At 35.8% G+C, this 24,812-nt stretch overlaps 1 protein-coding gene across 2 annotated transcripts in view; it reads right to left on the reverse strand.

The window, feature by feature from the left end:
• Positions 1–24,812, reverse strand: part of SLF1 (SMC5-SMC6 complex localization factor 1) — an 85,097-nt gene that overhangs the window by 51,988 nt on the left and 8,297 nt on the right. For both annotated transcript variants that reach the window (XM_044265531.1, XM_044265539.1), the window contains 4 exons: positions 19,796–19,909; positions 19,563–19,638; positions 18,158–18,398; positions 6,186–6,348 (listed from right to left, as the gene is read on the reverse strand). In XM_044265531.1, the coding sequence (XP_044121466.1) occupies positions 6,186–6,348; positions 18,158–18,398; positions 19,563–19,638; positions 19,796–19,909 (594 nt within the window). The remainder of the gene's footprint in view (positions 1–6,185; positions 6,349–18,157; positions 18,399–19,562; positions 19,639–19,795; positions 19,910–24,812) is intronic.

A 24,812-nucleotide genomic window follows, 5' to 3' on the forward strand; every position in this document is an offset into this window, starting at 1 on the left:
AATTCAAAACAAAGGTCCTGAATAACAAAGTGATTTCTGTGTATCTTCAAAAAATATAATGCTTTGTTGGCCTAGTAACAATCAAGGCTTTTCATGAATAATCATGAACAGAAATGTTTTACCTAGTTCCAGTCCAAGTTAAAGGTACAATATAGATAAAAATAAGTTTCGGATTAGATTACTTCTGATTATTTTTCAGATTTTTACCGATAAGACTTCTCATCCGCAAGTCTACTACATACACAGAGGGAAAGAGGCTTAAAAGAATTCACAGCTCTTATTTTACTTGAATAGCAATAAACAATTATTTTTGCCTAACTCTTTATCAAATATTTAAATTTTTCTTGCCAAGAAAAACAAACTGAATCCATAAACCACCTACCAATGATGTTTAAGACATTTGCATATGTACCTATATATAGAATTCTAAAAGTTCAGCAAAATAAAGAGGTGGAAGTAAAAATGAGTTCATAACATATACTACAATGCACTTAAGGAATGGTATTCAGAGATTCCTGATCTTTACATAGAAATGAAAGAATCACTGTCCTCTAAGGGAACAGTTATGATATAAACTGAAATATGTAAGGCCTATGGTGTCATCTTTGGTTCCCTTTCACCTGTACTGGGATTCCTATGTAGATGTGCAGACTGCAATCCTCCAATCAAAGAACAATTCCTGAGAGTACTTGATTGCCTTTCTTTTTATAAGTAAAACTGAAAACTAAGAAAAATGAAGAACTTTCCTTCTTCCTATTCCAGGCATCAAAGAAAGAATTACTCTGAATGTACAAACTATAATTATTGTTAAGGACTACTTGAAGTGGGATAAAAGTGACTTTCTGGCTTTAATTTTAAAACTGATTGACAATGGGAGGATACATCCTTACAGCCCAGAGCATTAAGAAAGGTCTAAAATACAGAATGAATTAATCCCACATAGATTTCAGTAATCTAGTATGATCCACTAAAGCAAAAGAACATTCCATTATCATTAACGAGGCAAGAACATACTGTTTTCTAATCTTAGATCTATTTACTTATGTATCTATTTCAAGATGTTAGATATTGACCTGTGAAATAAAATGTACAAAGCAAGTACCTTACATAAATTAAATAACTAAAAACCATAACCTGACAAATGAGGACATTTGGAAGCTTTTTAGAATAATATATTTTTTATAGAGTGAAATGATCAATATGTATTTTTCTCCAAATCACTAATAATTTAATTGAATACTTTAATGAAATATATAGGAAGTATTTTCTTTATCTGTAAATATTCAATGCTTATTCCTTATTTCTTTTAAAAAATTTTTAAATTTTTTTTTATTATTTCAAAGAGAGAGAGAGAGAGAGAGAGCGCGCGCACGAGTGAGCAAACATAAGAAGCAGACTCCCTCCTGAGTGGGGAGCCTAAGGTGGGGCTCGATCCCAGGACGCTGTGATCATGACCTGAGCCTAAGACAGATGCTTAAGCAACTGAGCCGCCCAGGCACCCCTCTTATTCCTCATTTTATAATTATTTCTTTGGTGCCAACTATATACTAGGCACTGTGTTAAGTGTTTGTCTCCTATATGACCTACAAAAAAAAATGCCATGTCTAGTCTCTCTTATATAGTACAATTTGTGTTCCAAATAGATGACCAAAGCCTACTTATTCAGTAAATTATTATTATTTTTTTTATCTAGGAGTAGAGTAGCACAGCGTGGCAATGACAGTCGGCCTGGCTTCTGATTCAGTTATTTGATGGGTTTATTGTTTTATACTAGGTATAGAGAGACTTTGGTCCCTGGGTCTTATTCCTTGATTCAGCCATGGCATTCACCACACAATTCATGACACAGGATACAAAATCAGAGAGGTAAGCAAAGAGTGCTCTACATGGTTCTTCACTAGTATCCATACCCTGATTCTTAAATGTATCTGAAGATCTTAAGATTTACTACTAGTTATGTCACTGTTAAAGCATTAGGTATTTTTAACTACCCAGAAAGAGACCAGGTGAATATCAAGGTTACCTATTAATACCCCTACAAACCCAAGGTTACCTACTTATAACCAAATGTGTATAGGAAAGGGCAGTTAAGGAAAGAAGTCTTAAATTTTTGGTCTGACACATGTCAGTTGCAGGAGCATGGGCAAATAGTCGAAGCTTATTGTACTTCATTTGTACTTCATGTACTTCATTCCAACTATAAAATGAGGCTATAATACATACACACAGGAATATGATGTTTTATTAAAGTAAGGTTAAGGGTATATAAGAGTGCCTGGCTGGCTCCATCGGGAGAGCACACAACTCCTGACCTTGGGGTGTGAGTTCAAGCCTCATGTTGGGTGCACAAAGAAAGGAAGAACAGAAGGGTGGGATGGAAAGAAAAGAAAGATAAGTAAACAGAGAGATTGATTAAGGGTGCATAATTCTTAGCAGAGAGAGCATGGCACATAGTAATCATTCAATAAATATTAGTCTACAGTAACAGTTGTTAATAGTTCTCACAACAACCAAAGTAAGATAGTATTAGCTTCTATGTACAAAGGAAGAAATTCAGTCTCAGGATAGAGGACTTTCCTGTGCTCAAAAAACTAATCAGTTATAAATCTGGGTCACAAATCAGTTGATCTGCCATTAAAAAAATGAATTTTTTCTTCTATCATTCCTACTGTATTTAAGACTTTTCTTCAGTTCAATTTTAATTTTCTTTCTTAGGCAAACAGTCAAAAGAAATTTTAAGTATTCCTAAGTATCCTCCTTTTTTGGGGAGCAAGGCCTTCCTTGGGCCAAACAATTGAGATATATTAGTCATTTGTTCCTCTACATTCCTCTACCTTACATTTGAATTTGCCAAAGCACAATACACACTAAATTAAGCTTCTGTGTTCTGTTTTCACCATGAAATAGTAAGCACCTTGAAGCCTGATATGTGGTCTTACTCATTTTGCCTAGTGCACAGCATTGTGCCTGGTACATCAAAAGTCTTCAATAAATATCTACAAACCTGAATTAAATAGATTCCTAATTCTGTTACTCAGGAGCTCTCTTAAAAAAAAAAAAAAAAAAAGAGTATAAGCAAAAAAGTATAAGAAGGTTAAACAAAATTTTTTTTAAACAATTGCTTTGTTATTTTTAACTGCGTCATCTTACACGGCAACTCTCAGAGAATACTTCAGAATCCATCTAATGAGGAATGTGATATGCTATATGCCGAAGTGGTAAAAGAAAAGAAACACATTACCATGAAGTTAACTACTTTCTTCTCAGAAGTTATCACAAAATGCCTTCCTTATTTGGAATGTAGTTATGAACTCCCAGCTGCCTAATCCAGAATTCATAAAACAATGTATTCTAAAACAAATGTAAGTTATAGAGTATCTGCTTTTACTTGATATACTATTGCTGCCCTCCAATATTTCAGCAATTGAATCTGAATGCCATCAAATTACTGCAATAGAATAAGACTATGGATAAAGTATATCAGAGTTTATACTTTATTCATTTGTTTCCATAGAAAAAAAAGAAAATTGAGATACTTTTACTAATCTAGTCAAGAATGGCTTTCATTCTATTAATAGTTAAACTGTTCAGATACGTAGATCACATAGGAGACTTCTGGCAGCAAGTAATAGAAAACCAACTCAAAGTCATGTAAATAATATGGATGTTTTATTACCTCACAGCATGGTAATGTGGTCCAGTGCTAAGACAGGTTTCAGGGTTGGCTAAGTATCTTTGCAAGGATTCACATTGTGTGTCTACATTCTGCTATCTATAGGGTTGGTTTCATCTTGAGGATGCTTCCCCTCATGGTCAAAAATTGGTTGCTAGTAATAATTTAGATTACATTCTCCCACGTTCTTATCTAATAGGAGCCAGGCTGCTGGAGGTTATCTCTTCAGAAGGATGAAGAAACTTCCCAGAACTTCTTACGTATTACTCTTCATCTCCCACAGATCAGAACTGATTGACATGCCTATTCCAAGACCCATTGTAGTTAAAGGCAACAAGATCATCTATAGTCCAAGCAGATCCATCCCCTGAAATAAGGTCATATTTCCAATCTACATTGCTGCTACTCAGTACAGAAGGGTAACTATAGAACAGTGTATTATATCTACTCTTGGAAGACTCAAAGAAACTTCATAATTTCTCTATTAATTTAACACAAAATGAGAACTCATGTGCCAGGCTTTATGCTAGATTATTCAGATATAACTATGGATAAGAGAGGTATCATCCTCATGACATGGTCCTTTTGGTTTAGATGGGGAAAACAGATTTTAACCACGTAATCAGACAGTTGATTCCTTGAAGAGGCATCATTATAACTGGAATTTGAATGATGAAGAGAAGGCAGGCAGGCACAGAGGGTGAGAGTACTGGGGAGGACCTTTCCAGGGAGAAAAATTAGCTTTTGAGAAGACACTGAGATAGGAAGTAGCTTAGCCTGTTTAAGAAATTGGGAGAGGGGCGCCTGGGTGGCTCAGTGGGTTGAAGCCTCTGCCTTCCGCTCAGGTCATAGGGTCCTGGGATTGAGTCCCACATCGGGCTCTCTGCTCAGCAGGGAGCCTGCTTCCTCCTCTCTCTCTGCCTGCCTCTCTGCCGACTTGTGATCTCTGTCTGTCAAATAAATAAATAAAATCTTAAAAAAAAAAAAAGAAAAGAAATTGGGAGAAGGCAGTTTTATTATACTATAGTTGAGCACAGAAAAAAATTGAGCAGGATACACCTGAAGGGCAAGACTGACAAGAATTCTGTGGGGAACTTTAAAGCCATGTTGGAAGTTTAGGACTTTATCCTAAAAGCAATGGGAAGCCACTGGAGAGTTTAAATAGGACAGTGACAAGATTAGAATTGTTTTACACAGAATATTTTGGATACTCTGAATGATGTAGAATAGACAAGAGAAGAAAAAGGTAAGAGTAATTAGTACACTATCAAGAGTTAAAAGGTAGAGAGCACTCAAGAGTCTATTTCAGGAGGGTAGAGGAAAGACGATGGACTCAGTATGATGTTAATATAGGAAGAGGGAAGCACTGTGATTTGAATGGTATTTAAGATGATAAAATTAAGGGGACTTGATTGGCAAAATGTGGGGAATAAGGGAGAGGAAGGTTTCAAGGGTTATTAACAGGTCTCTAAATAAGTTAGATAAAGGATTATAGCATCTATTGAGATGGAAACATTTAAGGAGTCAGTTTTTCCTACAAGATCAAGGCGGCGTTTTTAAACATACTCAGGTTTCTCTACCTTGAGTGACCCTTCTTAAAAATTCTTTTATTTCCAGAGAAGTTCTTCTAGGACTGTTCCCATTCAAACAACTTAAGTGGCCTTTGTACCAAATGGGAATAAGGAGGTAGAGGAACAGGACAGGAAAACATTTCTAAATCCTTACAAAAAAGATTTAGAAAGACTTATTTCTAAATCTTTTTTTTCCATGGGAAAAATACCTACAAATTCTTAAATCATACCATGGTCCACTGCTACTTTATTTATACTCTGATAAAATGCTAAAATTAGTTTGTAGTAAACATCCTACAAATTCTTAAATCATACCATGGTCCACTGCTATTTTATTTATACTCTGACATAAAATGCTAAAATTAGTTTGTAGTAAACATCACTAAAACATAGAAAACTAAAATAGAGACTCAAAAATAAGACATTTTAAATTCAACAAGCAAGCTTCTTCCATATTTATTAGAAATAATCTCAAATATTTAAATAATTGAAAGCAACTGCCTTTAAAAATATGTCACTTTAATTATAGCTGACCTTTGAAGAACATGGGGATTGGGGCACCAATACCCACCCCCCCGTCTAAAATCTACATATAACTTGTAGCCCTCCCCCAAAACTCAATAGCCTACTGTTGACCAGAAATCTTAGCAATAGCTGAAAAATGTATTTTATATACATTCTTATAATATACTCCATTCTTATAATAAGGTAAGCTCAAAAAAAAAGAAAATGTTACTAAGAAAATCATGAAAAGAGAATATATTGAGAGTATTGTACTGAATTATTAAGTCTGTTTATAAGTGGATGCATACAGTTCAAAGGTCAACTATACTTCTAATCACTGTATTTTTAAACTTTAGAACGTATTTTAATTTTTAACATATTTCACAGTATGGATATTCTATAAACACTAAAAATTGATTTTTACTTATTTTACTTACCTCTAAAAGAAAATCCCCTAGATACTGAATTGGATAAAATGGAGCCTTAAAATGGTCTTTTTCTTGCTCAGCCTTGATTCTTGCATTACTTGCAATCACATGAGTTATTCCACTTGGTGAACTTTTTGGTAAAATAACATTTGCTTTTCCAGCCTCCAGAACTCTAAATAAAAATGTAAAGAGTACAAAAAGTACTTTAAAAAAAAAAAAAAAGCATATTCAGTCAAATTATCTAAATCAATTACTTCCTAGGAGTAGGCGTGGAACTTTCTGAAAGAATTAAGTCCCCCTGAGTTGAGTGCCATGGAGAATAACTACTGCAGTGATTTCTTAAATTATAACTTGCTCAGAGAAGATGTTAAAGAAATCATGCTCTTCTGTTTACCCATTTCTTGATATGGAAAGACTTTTTAAGAATCAAGCATGTTGAATTTATTCCTTAAGGAAAAATCACCTCCATAAGCCAAAAGAATAATGAAAGAGGTTGAAAGTAGCTACTTCAGAAGGCAACCACCTCCAAGGAAATCATTCTAAACTACAGAAAAGGAACTACAGTTGCCAGCATTCTTATAAAAAATTTAATTCTTGATTAACTAACTTTTGACATCCCAAAAGTTTCATGAAAGTTCTGTGGCTGCTTAGGATTTAGAAAGTGACAAGAGAACACTATTATCGCTTAACCTTAAGAAAAAGCCAAATGATCTACAATATCTTAACTTTTCACAAACCCATCAGAAAACAAAGGTAATAACCAAGCAAGAAACTTAACTTCCCTAAGAGTGATAATGATAAGCCCCTTTGTGAAGAGACTGGATACTCAAAAAACTATTTCATTTTGCCAGGGTGCAGGAGAGAAGTAGCTGTCATAAAAGGAGGTAAAACTGTAACAAATTTAAGGGCCAAAGGCAAGTACCATGACGATTTATAGTATCTGGGAGTTACTGACTCAAGGAAAGTTTGCCCTCACTTGAAACCTCTTTGCCTCAGTAGTCATGAAAAAGATCAAGGGCAGTTAACATTCCCTACTGGGTGGCACAATTGGGCCAGTGAGGACCAGCTGATCACCAAGAGATAGACATGAAACCTGGTCCACTTCCCTGGATCCCTCGCTCACATGAAGAAAATGTCCTAAGTTATTTGGGTAAGGTCTTAATATACTTTTAGAATCCAGGAAAAGATGCACTGCTTCTGTTGGGAGAACATAAGTAAAATCCATGTGCCCTAAGAAAGGGGCAGGAAAACCTCCTGCTGCATCGCCCAAAAAAGGATATACCGTTTCTGGACGAGGGATAAAGGCAAAATCCATCTGTCCCTGGGCAAGCGGCAGAAGAAATGCCACTCAAACATAGGTTTCCGCATCAATACAAAGCAGAAATCTAACACTGGGGCAGAGGGTGGAAATGGTCTCTTGCCAAAACCCTGCCCACAGATACAAAGCAGAATTTGGCTGCCATGGGTAACTGAAACACAAGTACTGAGAAAGTGCCAACACCAGAGAACAAGAACACAAAGAATATTTAAGACTGAAGTCTACCAGCAGAACCAAAACACATCTTACTCTTAGCCTCAACCTAGAGAGGAGTAACAAGCAAGAGAGGAAGAGAATGACAAGACAGTCCTCCTGTGACCCAGCCATGCAGGGACTACGGAAAGCTGACAGTGAAGCAAAAACATCGATTAAAAACCCCAAGAACGGGGCGCCTGGGTGGCTCAGTGGGTTGGGCTGCTGCCTTCGGCTCAGGTCATGATCTCAGGGTCCTGGGATCGAGTCCCGCATCGGGCTCTCTGCCCAACAGGGAGCCTGCTTCCTCCTCTCTCTCTCTCTCTCTGCCTGCCTCTCTGCCTACTTGTGATCTCTCTCTGTCAAATAAATAAATAAAATATTAAAAAAAAAAAAAAACAAAAAAAAAACCAAGAACGGGGGCGCCTGGGTGGCTCAGTGGGTTAAAGCCTCTGCCTTCGGCTCAGGTCATGATCTCAGGGTCCTGGGATCGAGCCCCGCATCGGGCTCTCTGCTTGGCGGGAAGCCTGCTTCCCCCTCTCTCTCTGCCTGCCTCTCTGCCTACTTGTGGTCTCAGTCTGTCAAGTAAATAAATAAACTCTTAAAATAAAAACAAAAAACAAAAAACAAAAAACCCCAAGAACCAGGCCAAGCACAAAGAAACTGTACTCCACTGCAGGAGTAACCAGAAAGGATGCACTAAAGTTATCTATAGCATTAACAAAATCTAAAACCTGCTCAAAAACTGACAAGATTAATTCAACTAACAGCTTTACAGAAAAAAGAAAGCCCATTTTTGGACATAAATATTTATTTGAGCCTCCACTGATCTATATGTGAAATCTTATACATGCAAGAAAACAATACAAGACATACACAAAAGAGAAGAAACCAAACCACTGTTAAGAGACAGAGGAATATAAAGCACATTTGCTAAAATTATCAGAAAGTGACTTTTAAATAACTATGACTGAAATGTTTGAAAATACAAAGGAAAAAAACTAAATAAACTGCATTAAGAGATCAGGAACTGAGTACATAAAAATGGTAGAAATAAAAGTTACGCTATCAAAAAAAAAAAAGTTACGCTATCAAAGAATAATCTCTTTGACAGGATTGAGAATAGACTACATGCAACTAAGAATGGAATCAATGAACTTAATGATAGGTCAATAGAAATTATACACCTGAAACAAAAAATGGGAAGAAAGTTAAAAACAAAACAAAACAGAACATACAGAAACTGTGGAAAAGAATTAATTGGCCTAAAACACAGGTAATAGAGCACAAGAAAAAGAAGACAATAGAATTTAAAACATAATGGCTGAGAATTTTCCATAATTAATAAAAGATAAAAGCCACACATCCAAGGTCAGAAACTCCATGCAAATAATACGAACAAATAAATAACAGATAATACATAAGACACACACATTTGGATACATTATCAAACTGCTAAAAAACCACAGGTAATATCTTGTTTTTTTTTGTTTTTTTTTTTTTTAAGATTTTATTTATTTGACAGAGAGAGATCACAAGTAGGCAGAGAGGCAGGCAGAGAGAGAGAGGGGGAAGCAGGCTCCCTGCCGAGCAAAGAGCCTGATGCAGGGCTCGATTTCAGGACTCTGGGACCATGACCTGAGCGAAAGGCAGAGGCCTTAACCCACTGAGCCACCCAGGCACCCCAATATCTTGTTTTTAAGATTTTAATTTCCAATTGATCATTACTAGCATATAAAAAACAGTAATTTTTATGTAGTGACTTATTACTCTGCCATCCTGCTGAAATCAATAATTACTTCTAATAGCTTTTCCAGATAAATTACTTAGTATTTACCCATATCTTTTGGAAATTAAGAGAATTACTTTATTTCTTTCTATCTAATTCTTTGTTTCTTATTTATTTTCTTTGCCTTATTGTACTATCTAGTACCTCTAGTAAAATCATCAATAGAAAAGGTCAGAGTGCAGAGCACCTGGGTGGCTTAGTCAGTTAAGTGTCCAACTATTGATTTCAGCACAGGTCATGACCTCAGTGTCTTGAGATTGAACCCAATGCCAGGCTCTGCACTGGGGATGGAACCTGCTTAAGATCCCTACCCTCAAGTCCCCAAGCTCTCGTTTTCTGTTAAAAAAGAAAAATGGTTAGAGTGAGCAACCATTTCTTAATTCCTAATTATGGAAGAGAAAAAATCCATGATATTAAATTTATCTATTTTACAGTTGTCAGTCGCTCAGACTGAAGACATAAAAACTCTTAAAAATATTTGCAGATAGAATCTGCAATTATTAAAAATGGTAATATACCATGATGAAGTATAGTTTATCTCAGGAATACAAGTTTGGTTTAACATTTAAAATTCATCAAAATAATTTCATATTAACAGAATAAAGGAGAAAAGCCAATAATCTCAACAGATGCACATAAAAATATTCAAAGCAATCAATCCATTTATAATTGCATCCCAAAACATGAAGTGCCTATTATTAAACTTGGCAAAATATGTACTAGATTTATATAGTGAAAACTAATACATTAATGGCAGAAATTAAAGACCTGAAAAGATAAGGAGTCTATAAATAGGACAACTTGACATTGTTAAGACCTCAATTCTCCCCAATTTGACCTATTTGTTTAATACAATTGCAATCAAAACCTGAGTTTGCTTTGTTGTAGAAATTGACATGGTGGTTATATGGAAATATAGAAATTCCAGAATCACCAAAACAGTTTTGAACAACACAAAGTTAGGAGGCTCACCCAACCTATAAGATTTCAAGACTCATTATAAAACTATAGTAACCAAAACTATGTGCTTTTAGTATAAGGTAGACAGATACCAATGCAGTAAGAAGCCCAGAAATAGACCACACAAATATACTCAAGTGATTTTTGGACAATAGCACCAAAGTAATTGCATAGCAATTGAAATCTTGCACATTGCTAGGAGGAAATGTAAAATAGTACAACTACTTCAGAAAACAGTTTGGCATTTCCTTATAATGTTAAATACACAACTGCCATCTGAGCCAGAAATTTCATTCTTGGTATTTACCCGAGAAAGAGAAAAACAAATATACATGAAGACTTGTACTCAAATATTCATAGCAGCTTTATTTATATTAGCATAAGAGAAAAAACCCCCAAAAAAACGAAAACAAAAAACAAATGTCTATCAATGGGTGAATAAACAGTGATATATCTGCAAAATAGAATACTACTCAGCAAGAAAAAGGAATAGACTCCTAAAAACACACGATAACCTGGATGAATCTCAGCAGTAATGAGTTAAGCAAATGAACTATATCAAAGGAGTATATACAGAATAATTCCACTTACATGAACATTAAAGAAAAGATAAATCTATTGTATGGTGACAGAAAGAAAATCAATGGTTGTCTTATATTGGTAGGCACTAGTAAATGTGTAATGACAAGAACATTGTAAGATTACATAAATGCTGGAGGAGGAGTCAAGATGGCGGAGAAGTAGCAGGCTGAGACGACACCAGGTAACAGGAGATCAGCTAGATAGCTTATCTAACCATTGAGAACACCTACAAATCCAACAGGAAATTGAAAAGAAGAGCAACAATTCTAGAAACAGAAAATCGATCACTTTCTGAAAGGTAGGACCTGCGGAGAAGTGAATCCAAAGTGATGGGAAGATAGACCACAGTGGGAGGGGCTGGCTCCCTGCAAGCGGCGGAGCAAGGGAGCACAAAATCAGGACTTTTAATAGCCTGCTCCATGGAGGGACATCGCTCCAGAGGCTAAACCAGGGGGAAGCCCACATGAGGTCAGCATAACCCCACGTCCCGCAGGGTCACAGAAGGACTGGGGGTGCCTGAGTGTTGCAGAGCTTGCAGGTATTAGAGCAGGGAAGCTGGCTACAGCAACAAAGCCGAGGAGTGAGCTCTCAGCTCGGGCTTACCATGAACTGGTCGCAGGCTGGGTGAACTCGGAGGGCGGCCGGAGGCCACGGAGACAGAAGCGACTGGGCGCTTTTCTCCAAGTGTGACAGACTGAGCACTTTCCTCCAAGCGCAACCAGAGGCCAGGGAGACGGAGGCAGTTGAGCGCTTTTCTCTGAAGGCACACTGAGGAGCGGGACCGCGAGCTCTGGCTCCTCTGAGCCTGAGACTGGGAGGCCGCCATCTTCATTACCGTCCTCCGGAACTCTACGAAAAGTGCTCAGGGAACAAAAGCTCCCGAAAGCAAACCCCAGCGGATTACTCAGCCCGGCCCCTGGTAAGGACAGTACAATTCTGCCTGGGGCAGACACTTGAGAATCACTACAACAGGCCCCTCCCCCAGAAGATCAACAAGAAACCCAGCCAAGACCAACTTCACTCACCCAGGAGAACAGTGGAACTGCAGAGGATGAGAAAGCAAATCTTATCCATGAAATGACAAAAAACTCACCACAAAAAAAAGAACAAGAGGCAGTACCAAAGGCTAGGGACGTAATCAATACAGACATTGCTAATATGACAGATCTAGAGTTCAGAAAGACGATTCTCAAGGTTCTAGCCGGGCTTGAAAAAGGCATAGATAATATTAGAGAAACCCTCTCTGGAGAGATAAAAGCCCTATTTGGAAAAATAAAAGAACTAAAATCTAACCAAGTTGAAATCAAAAAGCTATTAATGAGGTGCAATAAAAAATGGAGGCTCTTACTGCTAGGATAAATGAGGCAGAAGAAAGAATTAGTGACATAGAAGACCAAATGACAGAATAAAGAAGCTGAGCAAAAGAGAGACAAACAAATACTGGACCACGAGGAGAGAATTCGAGAGATAAGTGACACCATAAGATGACACAACGTTAGAATAATTGGGATTCCAGAAGAAGAAGAAAGAAAGAGGGGAGCAGAAGGCATATTGGAGAGAATTATTGTAGAGAATTTCCCTAATATGGCAAAGGGAACAAATATCAAAATCCAGGAGATACTAAGAACGCCCCTCAAAATCAATAAAAATAGGTCCACACCTCGTCACCTGATAGTAAAATTTACAAGCCTTAGTGACAAAGAGAAAATCCTGAAAGCAGCCCGCGGAAAGTCTGTAACATACAAGGGTAAAAACATTAGATTGGCAGCAGACCTATCCACAGACACCTGGTAGGCCAGAAAGAACTGGCATGATATATTCAGAGCACTAAACGAGAAAAACATGCAGCCAAGAATACTATATCCAGTTAGGCTATCATTGAAAATAGGAGAGATAAAAAGCTTCCAGGACAAACAAAAACTGAAAGAATTTGCAAACACCAAACCAGCTCTACAGGAAATATTGAAAGGGGTCCTCTAAGCAAAAAGAGAGCCTAAAAGTAGTAGATCAGAAAGAAACAGAGACAATATACAGTAACAGTCACCTTATAGGCAATACAATGGCACTAAATTCATATCTCTCAATAGTTACCCTGAATGTTAAGGGGCTAACTGCCCCAATCAAAAGACACAGGATATCAGAATGGATAAAAAACCAAAACCCATCAAGAAGAAACTCTTTTTAGACCCAAAGACACCTCCAGATTTAAAGTGAGGGGATGGAAAAGAATTTACCATGCTAATGGACATCAGAAGAAAGCAGGGGTGGCAATCCTTATATCAGATCAATTAGATTTTAAGCCAAAGACTATAATAAGAGATGAGGAAGGACACTATATCATACTCAAAGGGTCTATCCAACAAGAAGATCTAACAATCTTAAATATCTATGCCCCCAATGTGGGAGCAGCCAACTATATAAACCAATTAATAACAAAATCAAAGAAACACATCAACAATAATACAATAATAGTAGGGGACTTTAACACTCCCCTCACTGAAATGGACAGATTATCTAAGCAAAAGATCAACAAGGAAATAAAGGCCTTAAATGACACACTGGACCAGATGGACATCACAGATATATTCAGAACATTCCATCCCAAAGCAACAGAATATACATTCTTCTCTAGTGCACATGGAACATTCTCCAGAATAGGTCAGATCCTGGGACATAAATCAGGTCTCATCCGGTATCAAAAGATTGTGATCATTCCCTGCATATTTTCAGACCACAGTGCTCTGATGCTAGAACTCAAATACATGGAGACTAAACAACATCCTTCTAAAAAATGAATGGGTCAACCAGGAAATTAAAAAAGAATTGAAAAAATTCATGGAAACAAATGATAATGAAAACACAATGGTTCAAAATTTGTGGGACACAACAAAGGCAGTCCTGAGAGGAAAATATATAGTGGTACAAGCCTTTCTCAAGAAACAAGAAAGGTCTCAAATACACAACTTAATTGTACACTTAAAGGAGCTGGAGAAAGAATAACAAAGAAAGCCTAAACCCAGCAGGAGAAGAGAAAATATAAAGATCAGAGCAGAAATCAATGAAATGGAAACTAAAAAACAATAGAACAAATCAACGAAACTAGGTGTTGGTTCTTTGAAAGAATTAATAAGATTGACAAACCTCTGGCCAGACTTATCAAAAAGAAAAGAGAAAGGACCTAAATAAATAAAATCATGAATGAAAGACAAGAGATCACAACCAACATCAAAGAAATACAAACAATTATAAGAACATACTATGAGCAACTCTATGCCAACAAATTTGACAATCTGGAAGAAACGGATACATTTCTAGAGACATATAAACTACCACAACTGAACCAGAAAGAAATAGAAAACCTGAACAGACCCATAACCAGTAAGGAGATTGAAACAGTCACCAAAAATCTCCAAACAAACAAAAGTCCAGGGCCAGACGGCTTCCCAAGGGAATTCTACCAAACATTTAAAGAAGAAATAATTCCTATTCTCCTGAAACTGTTCCAAAAAATAGAAATGGAAGGAAAACTTCCAAACTCATTTTATGAGGCCAGCATCACCTTGATCCCAAAACTAGACAAGGATCCCATCAAAAAAGAGAATTACAGACCAATATCCTTGATGAACACAGATGTGAAAATTCTCACCAAAATACTGGCCAATAGGATCCAACAATACATTAAAAGGATTATTCACCACGACCAAGTGGGATTTATTCCAGGGCTGCAAGGTTGGTTCAATATCTGCAAATCAATCAATGTGATACAATACATTAATAAAAGACAGAGTAAGAACCATATGATACTCTCAATAGATGCTGAAAAAGCATTTGAGAAAGTGCAACATCCCTTCCTGATTAAAACTCTTCAAAGTGTAGGGATAGAGGGCACATACCTCAATATTATCAAAGCCATCTATGAAAAACCCACCGCAAATATTACTGTCAATGGAGAAAAACTGAAAGCTTTTCCGTTAAGGTCAGGAACACGACAAGAATGTCCATTACCACCACTGCTGTTCAACATAATACCAGAAGTCCTAGCCTCAGCAATCAGACAACAAAAAGAAATTAAAGGCATCCAAATTGGCAAAGAGGAAGTCAAACTATCCCTTTTTGCAGATGATCTGATACTATATGTGGAAATCCCAAAAGGCTCCACTCCAAAACTGCTAGAACTTGTACAGGAATTCAGTAAAGTGTCAGGATATAAAGTCAATGCACATATAAAGTCAATGCACAGAAATCTTGTCTAACAACAAGACAGAAGAAAGAGAAATTAAGGAGTCAGTCCCATTTACAATTGCACCCAAAACTATAAGATACCTAGGAATAAACCTAACCAAAGAGACAAAGAATCTATACTCAGAAAACTATAAAGTACTCATGAAAGAAATTGAGGAAGACACAAAGAAATGGAAAAATGTTCCATGCTCCTGGATTGGAAGAACAAATATTGTGAAAATGTCTATGCTACCTAAAGCAATCTACCCATTTAATGCAATCCCTATCAAAATCCCATCCATTTTTTCAAAGAAATAGAACAAACAATCCTAAAATTTATATGGAACCAGAAAAGACCTTGAATAGCCAAAGGAATATTGAAAAATAAAGCCAAAGTTGGTGTCACCACTATTCCGGACTTCAAGCTCTATTACAAAGTGGTCATCATCAAGACAGTGTGGTACTGGCACAAAAACAGACACATAGATCAATGGAACAGAATAGAGAGCCCAGAACTAGACCCTCAACTCTATGGTCAACTAATCTTCAACAAAGCAGGAAAGAATGTCCAATGGAAAAAAGACAGTCTCTTCAACAGAGGGTGCTGGGAAAATTAGACAGCCACATGCAGAAAAATGAAATTGGACTATTTTCTTATACCACACAGGAAAATAGACTCAAAATGGATGAAGGACCTCAATGTGAGAAAGGAATCCATTAAAATCCTTGAGGAGACACAGGCAGCAACCTCTTTGACCTCAACTGCAGCAACTTCTTCCTAGGAACATCGCCAAAGACAACAGAAGCAAGGACAAAAATTAACTATTGGGATTTCATTAAGATCAAAAGCTTTTGCACAGCAAAGGAAACAGTTAACAAAACCAAAAGACAACTGACAGAATGGGAGATGATATTTGCAAATGACATATCAGATAAGGGACTAGTATCCAAAATCTATAAAGAGCTTAGCAAACTCAACACCCAAAGAACAAATAATCCAATCAAGAAATGGGCAGAGGACATGAACAGACATTTCTGCAGAAAAGACATCCAGATGGCCAACAGACACATGAAAAAATGCTCCACATCACTCAGCATCAGGGAAATACAAATCAAAACCACAATGAGATACCACTTCACACCAGTCAGAATGGCTAAAATTAACAAGTCAAGAAATGACAGATGCTGGCGAGGATGCGGAGAGAGGGGAACCCTCCTACATTGTTGCTGGGAATGCAAGCTGGTGCAACCACTCTGGAAAACAGTGTGGAGGTTCCTCAAAAAACTGAAAATAGAGCTATTACCTATTACCCAGCAATTGCACTACTGGGTATATATCCTAAAGATACAAACGTGGTCCTGCGAAGGGGCACATGCACCCGAATGTTTATAGCAACAATGTCCACAATAACCAAACTATGGAAAGAACTTAGATGTCCAGCAACAGATGAATGGATAAAGAAAACGTGGTATATATACACAATGGAATACTATGCAGCCATCAAAAGAAATGAAATCTTGCCATTTGCAATGACGTGGATAGAACTAGAGGGTATTATGCTTAGTGAAATAAGTCAATTGGAGTAAGACAACTGTCATATGATCTCCCTGATATGAGGAAGTGGAGATGCAATGTGGGGGGGTTGGAGGAGTAGGAAAAGAATAAATGAAACAAGATGGGATTGGGAGGGAGACAAACCATAAAAGACTCCATCTCAAAAAACAGACTGAGGGTTGCTGGGGGGAGGGGGGATGGGAGAGGGTGGTGGAGATATGGACATTGGGGAGGGTATGTGCTATGATGAGTGCTGTGAAATGTGTAAACCTGGAGATTCACAGACCTGCACCCCTGGGGATAAAAATACATTATATGTTTACTAAAAAAAATAAATAAATTTAATTAAAAAAAAAAAAGAAGTAATGAACTACTGGCACATGATACAATATGCATGAACCATAAAAATATTATGTGAAGTAGCCCCAAATATGCAAAAGACCACATTTTGTATGACTCTGTTTAAATGAAATGTCCAGAAAAGGCAAATCCATAGAGAGAGAAAACACATGTCTGGTTCCTCAGGTTGAGGGTAGGTGCAAGATTTAATGGAATTCAAGCATAATGGGACTTTTGGGAGTGATGGAAATGCCTAAAGCTCACTTGTGTTAATGACTGCACAACTCCATACATTTACTAAAATCATTAAATTGTACCCTTAAAATATGAACGTTATTGTCTAAATTACACCCCAATAAAATTAGTTACAAAGTGGAAAAAAAGAAAGATTACATAAATGTTGCAGATCTTGACTGTAGTGTGGGGGTGGTAAAACAGGTATATAAATTTGTTCAAATTTATCAAAATGTATAGTTAAAATATGTGCATTTTACTTGCCTATAAATTATACTTCTATAAAGGTGACAAAGGGCCTTTGCAGCCCCCTAAAAGTCATTACAGTCTCAGAATATAGTTTACCAAATAATAATTATTTTAAAAATATGATGTAAAAGTTAGAAAGAAATGAAATAATGAAGGAAGCATTATGAATCATGAAGACTGCACCATATGAACTGGGAAAAAAAGGCTTTGTGATAAATACTTATCAAAATTTTAAATTGCTTCAAAAACGAAAACAAAAATCTTCCAAGTTTTTTTAAATTTTTCTTGAGTTAGCCAAAAGAATTAACATGGAAAGTTAAACAGAGACCCAAGAATAATTTAAAGCAATACAATAAAGTAGATCTTATTTTATTAGACACATATACTTAATTAAGTACAGAATCACTTAACTCAGAGATTAGAGCAAATCACCATGGCTCATTTGGATGAAATCAGTAATTTTAAAGAAAGACAGGTATTCAAGCAAACCAAAAAAATTTTTTTTCTTTTCATTGCTTAGCTTTTATGAGATCTCATCTTACCTTACAAGAGAATCACTTCGTTTATCAGCTCTAACAAGAAGAACAACTTTCCACCTGTGGAAGGCTCCTGGGGCACCAGTGCGTTTCAGTTCTTCACGCCATCTTTTAGGTGCAGATTGCATTTGAGGAGAATAATGGGAGTCCTTTTCAATTTTGTAGCCCCATTCGTAAGTTGTTTCATCAAGCCATCTGCCACTTTTGGCACTATGAATTATGTAGTCCTTAGTTAGTACCCACTTTCCTAGAAAGTAAATCAACTGTCAGTCACAGAAGAATTTTGGTTCTAATGAATGCTCAACAATAAAGACCAAATATCAAGTAAAGTTTGACCTTCATCATCATGAGATTCTTAGGCTACAATGCTAATATTATCTTGGGATTATGTTTTTTCCCCCAAATTTTCAGTAGAGGTCTATGATGTCACTGAACATTGTATGTAACCTTTCCCATAATGATTCTAAATCTAAATGTTCCTAAATACAAATTTAAGACTTACTAAAATAAATGTGGTATTACTAAAGCTATGTCTACTATTATTATAGTTTTGGCTGAGATTTATATATTATTATTCTTATGCTAACAACTGTAATTATGTTTATGCAATGTTACACTTTATAAAACAAGTTTATTGAGCTAGGGAATTTTTCAGAATATCTAATAACATTTGTAGTTCCTTTATCTGGGAATTGCTAATTTTTCTCAAGCAGGGACAATATATGTTTTGCTTTGTGGAGATAATAATAAATCCAAGTATCTTTCTGGCATATTACTCTAAAAAATAACATATTTACTGCATTAAACATATACAGATATTTTTGGACAAACAGTGAACTAATGATACACTAGCTCAATTACAGTAGAAGAAATTACAAAAGAAACATCAAGGGTGACAGAGAGGGGAAGACACTAAGTCCTAATCTGGGTTTATGGAATTTAAAAATCTTAGAAAAAACACAATAGGGTGATCACTGCTTCATAGCATGTATGGGAAGGGATACAGTAGAAGGAGAACAAAAACAGATTCTTTTCAATGACAGATCAAAGAAAACACATTTGCTGAGAACAGCTGAGATTTTGACAAAAGCATTTTTTTTTGGAGGGGGGCATTGTTGTACCCAGCTTTTCTGTTAAAAAATTTTTTCTGATATAAAATACTTACATTAAATCTTTGGTTGAGTAAGTATTCCCGCCTCTTTGGCACATTTTCATGTGTTACAAAGTTTTACTTAGAAAACTTAAAAAATTCATAACAAATATTTTCAGAAATATATTCAGATAAAACCACATTTATGTTTGATATAGTAATAATACTATCTATCTTTAGGAGATTAAGGTACTTCTTTTTTAACATGAAGGTTTTTGTTTTTGTTTTTGTTTTTTCAAAGGAGAAAGGTAGTTAATTTACCTGCTGCACAAGCTGCTAAAAACTTTTCACTCTTACACAGGCGTTCAGCTATAAGATGTGTACAATTTTTGTACTTCTAGAAGGAAAAATGCAAATGAAAAAAATGTTACTGAGGTAAGATTTCCTTTATAGCACATTTACCTTATTCTTATATCAAGAGGGTATTTTATCATTCTTGGACCAGTATTATTTTTCAAGTCTATCTTGAATATTTTATAAGTTTTTGTACTCACCTCACTCTTAATAAAAGTACAATCTAGTTTTAAAAGCAATTTGCCTAGAGCTTCCTTTTCTTCCATCTTAAATCCTGTCATTTGGATGATATGCTTTGGAGCACCATCTTCCATCTAACATAAATACACATAAATAAGATAACACATGTTAAAGGTAATATTCACAGGATTCACATTTTTTCTTAACAATGAGTATTAAAATTAAAAAAAACATTTAATGAATTAAACATATAAGGCTTTATTGTAAATACCAATATTAAGACTGCCTATATGCAATAGAAATTGGTTTATCAGGTCATCTTCCCAGGGTGCCTGGATGGCTCAGTCAGTTAAGCGGCCAACTCAATTTCAGCTCAGGTCATGATCTCTTAGAGTCCTGGGATTGAGCCCTGAGTTGGGCTCCCCACTCAGCGGTGACCCTCCTTGAGGATTTTCTCTCTCCCTCTGCCCTATAACTCACATGCTCTCTTTCTCTCTCAAAAATTAATAAAACTTAAAAAAAAATAAAGTTATCTTCCCAAAATGAGACTGTAAAGAGATTTTTTTGGTGGTTTGAAAATTGAATGTTTGTATTCCTTTACTTGACACTAAAACGTACTGATGAAACAATTCTTCAGAAAGGATTATTTACAGAAATATTAGCATAGTAATACTAGAATCATTTTAAAAGCACCTTTTTGCTAAGAGCTTCTGAAACAAGTACACTGTGGACAATGAAACCTAATCAAATTTTATAACAATTTTTAAAATATTTCTGGACAAATATTGAAGAGTACCTAAAAGTCATTACAGAAGTTGATAGAACTCCTATTCCCAAAGCATTTACACCAAATAACTTAGGATACGAGGCACACTTAATGAATCTGTTTTCTACTCCCAATCTACATTTCTTAACTGTTATACGTTAATTTTATCACCTATAATATAGACTGAAAAAAAATCAGTTTTCAAATTTATGTAAATAGAGACCTTAATCCACATACAAATGTAGTTCATAAAGCACTTGTATTTGAAGTGGCACATTTATTAAGCAAGAAAGACAACACCTCACAGTATTTTTAATGAGAATACAGAGTTTTGTTTGGTCACATGACATTAGAACTTCAGAACTGATAGCATTTTAAAGAAAATCTAGTTTCTTTTTATAGATGAGGAAAACAGGGATTTCAGAAATTGGTAATTTTCCATTCTCTAACAATTTTGTCATTACAGCTGTAGAACAGTGTTTAATTAATGCTAAAGAGCAAAAGCAGTTGACCTCTTTAAAGGCAATTAAAATGAAACTAAAAAAACCATACCTGTTTGAGCTCAGGAATTATAACAGACAATTGGTGACAAGTGTTAACACAGAACCAGACAAGTTTATAAAGTTCTTTACAGAAATTCTATTGTCAAAGACCAAATATATAGAGATAGATACAAAAAACATATGAAGTACATACATTATATATGTTTATGTAAAAACTAAGATTCATTTTTGAGTAAAATCTCAATGAAAGTTTCACTATGAACACTTTAAAGCATTACTCAGGGTTAAGATGAACTTTATTTCCTTTCCTTAAGGCTTCTACGAGGAGTAACATCAGCTAACAGTACATCTGCTTTCTCTACCCTTCATCACTCCTTGATTTGGGAGAAGTTACCTGAGAACACTAAATGGATATGCTTTGATAGAGCTGCATACTTGCAAAGACAGCTCATAGTAATGCTTTCTGACATGTCCTAAGAAGAATAGTAGTCCTGCAGGCTCTTGGGTAAATGAACTCAGAGATTATGTATTAAGAAGCACACTGGAGTTGCATAAAGCTACCTTGTCCAAACCAACCTTTTTCAGTAAAAGAGCTGTTATTTTGACCCAAAATATCAGACTTTCTTATTCCTTTATTGGCTCCAAAAGAGGGAAAGGGATATAATGCATTAACCCTCTAAAATCCTAATATTTGAAGACACAGAACATAAAGAGTCTTTAAGGACAAGGCTCTTCAATGAAACTTTTTTTTTTTTTAAAAGTTAAAAGGTTCTGGGGCATCTGAGTGGCTGGCTCAGTTGCTTTATCAGACAACTCCTCATTTTGGCCCAGGTCATGATCTCAAGGTCCTGGAACTGAACCCTGAGTTGGGAATCCACACCCAGCAGGGAGTCTGCTTGAGGATTCTCTCTTCCTCTCCTTCTGCCCTTTCCCCTGTTGGCACAGTGCATTCTCCCTCTCTCTCTAAATAAATAAATAAATAAATCTTTAAAAAAATAAAAGTCAAAAGATTCTGGTACAAAATTATAAAATGTACATAACAGAGCTTGGTTGGCATCTTATGAAAAATCACTCATGTAAAATTCTATCATCAGTACATAAAACACTGAGTGGCTTCTTGCAAAAAGAATTCTTTCCTGTATTAATCATCAAATTTTTTAAACTTTATGGGATATATGACATATATCCTGAATGATAATATCCATTAATATAGATTGGTAATATGTAAAAACTTTACAAAGAATATGCTGTTATTTGAAATAAGGATTTAGTCTGATGCACATATTAACACATATACAATAAAGCCACAAGTGGGTTATAAAAGTCATAAGGCCATATCGAGGGAGAAATGTTGCTTGTATTTATTCTAGGGGTATAAATAAATGCTTTAAGCAAATTTCCTTTAGAAAATGGCAGGTCCTCCTTGAAAAGCCAAAGCAAAGCTGGACTTCAAATTTCAAATTTCAAATTTCAAATTTCAAAGCTGAAGTCCAAATTTCGGACTTCAAGTTATATTACATAGGTGTAGTGATCAAAACATTACCGTACTGGCACAAAAACAGATAAATAGATCAGTGGAAAAGAAGAGAAAACCCAGAAATGAGCCTACAACTATACAGTCACATCATCTTCCACATAGCAGGAAAGAATGTCCAATGGGAAAAAGACTGTCTCTTCAACAAATAGTGTTGGGAAAACTGGACAGTAAGAGGCAAAAGAATGAAACTGGAATACAAAAATATTCAAAATGATTAAAGACCTAAATGTGAGACCTGAAACCATAAAAATCCTAGAGAACACAGGCTATAACCTCTTTCTAGACAGGTCTCCTGAGGCAAGGCAAACAAAAGCAAAAATAAACTATTGGAATGTCATCAAAATAAAAGCTTCTGCACAGCTAAGGAAACAATCAACAAAACTAAAAGGCAACCTAGGAATAGGAGAAGACATCTGCAAATGACATATAGGTTAAAGGGTTAGTATCCAAAATATATAAAGAACTTATCAAAATACTCTCCTAAATAATCCACTTTAAAAATGGGCAGAAGACATGAATAGACATTTTTTCCAAAGAAGACATCCAGATGGCCAAGAGACACATGAAAAGATCATCAACATAACTGATCATCAGGGGAATACAAATCAAAACTATAAGGAGATATCACCTCACCCCTGTCAGAATTGCTAAAATAAAAAACACAGGAAACAACAGATGTTGACAAGGATGTGGAGAAAGGGGAACCTCTGCTCTCTTGGTGGGAATGGAAATGGGTGAAACCACTGTGGAAAACAGTATGGAGGTTTCTCAAGAACTAAAAAATAGAACTACCCTATGATCCAGGAATCACATTATTAGATATTAACCTAAAGAATTAAAAAAAAAAAAGGGGGCGCTTGGGTGGCTCAGTGGGTTAAGCCGCTGCCTTCGGCTCAGGTCATGATCTCAGGGTCCTGGGATCGAGCCCCGCATCGGGCTCTCTGCTCAGCGGGGAGCCTGCTTCCTCCTCTCTCTGCCTGCCTCTCTGCCTACTTGTGATCTGTCTGTCAAATAAATAAATAAAATCTTTAAAAAAAAAAATTAAAAAAAAAAAAAAGAATTCAAAGGGATTCATGCACCCCGATGTTTACAGCAGCACTGTCTACAACAGCCAAATTTTGGAAACAGCCTAGGTATCCATCAACTGATAAGTGAATGTGGTATATATACAAAAAAATATATAGAAATACATACACACATACACACAGAATGGGATATTACTTGGCCATCAGAAAGAATGAAATCTTGCCATTGGCAACGAGATGAATGGAGCTAGAGAGCATTATGCTGAGTGAAAGAAGTCAGTCAGAAAAAGACAAATACCATATGATTTCACTCATATGTGGAATTAAAGAAACAAAATAAATAAGCCAAGGGGTGAGGGAGAAGAAAAGAGTGAGGCAAACCAAGAAAAAGACTCTCAACTATACAGAACTGTCGGTTACTACAGGGAAAGGATCTGGAAATGGGTTAAATAGGTGATGGGGATTAAGGAGTGCACTTGAAGAGCACCAGGTGATGTATGGAGGTACTCAATCACTATACTGTACACCTGAAACCAATACTACCCTGTAAGTTAGCTGTAATTTAAATAAAAACATTTGAGAAAATAAAGAATTAAAAAATAAAGAAAATTGTAGGTCTTTCAAGAAATAAAAGATAAGTGAAATTCAACATATCTGTGAATATCTTGGTATTCTAATGGAAATGCAATCTAATTGTTTTTATAGTTCTTGAAAGCCACTTTTATCAGAGGAACACAAGTGTTTTAACCATATTTATATTACTTACCACATTTATTATACTAAATGTATTCTGGGATATGGGGATCAAGGGCTAATTTTTAGAACTCTTCTAGCACAAGAAAGTAAGTAAAAATACTTCAATTTAATTCTATCATTGGTATTTCTAGGGCAATTCTAACTTTTTTGGAACTTGTAGGGGGCGTTCCTTCAGGCATTCATCAGAACATACTATCTAGCACAACAAAAGGAAAACAAAAACGAAAGCATTCACTTAAAGGTTTTATCTTTACTGTCAAAAAGTGAAAAATTATATACTAGATTCTTAGTTACAAGAAAATGCTTCTGTAGTAATTTTTTAAATGTTGTAGTAATTAAAAAAATATTTAGTTACTTACCTCGAACCATATAATACACACAACTAAGGATATAATGACTGAACAGAGCTGGCATTTATGCAGAGAAAGCAACTGTTTCTGTGGTGTGGAC

Source organism: Neovison vison, chromosome 1 (genome assembly GCF_020171115.1).
Source record: "Neovison vison isolate M4711 chromosome 1, ASM_NN_V1, whole genome shotgun sequence".
Classification (NCBI taxonomy): domain Eukaryota; kingdom Metazoa; phylum Chordata; class Mammalia; order Carnivora; family Mustelidae; genus Neogale; species Neogale vison.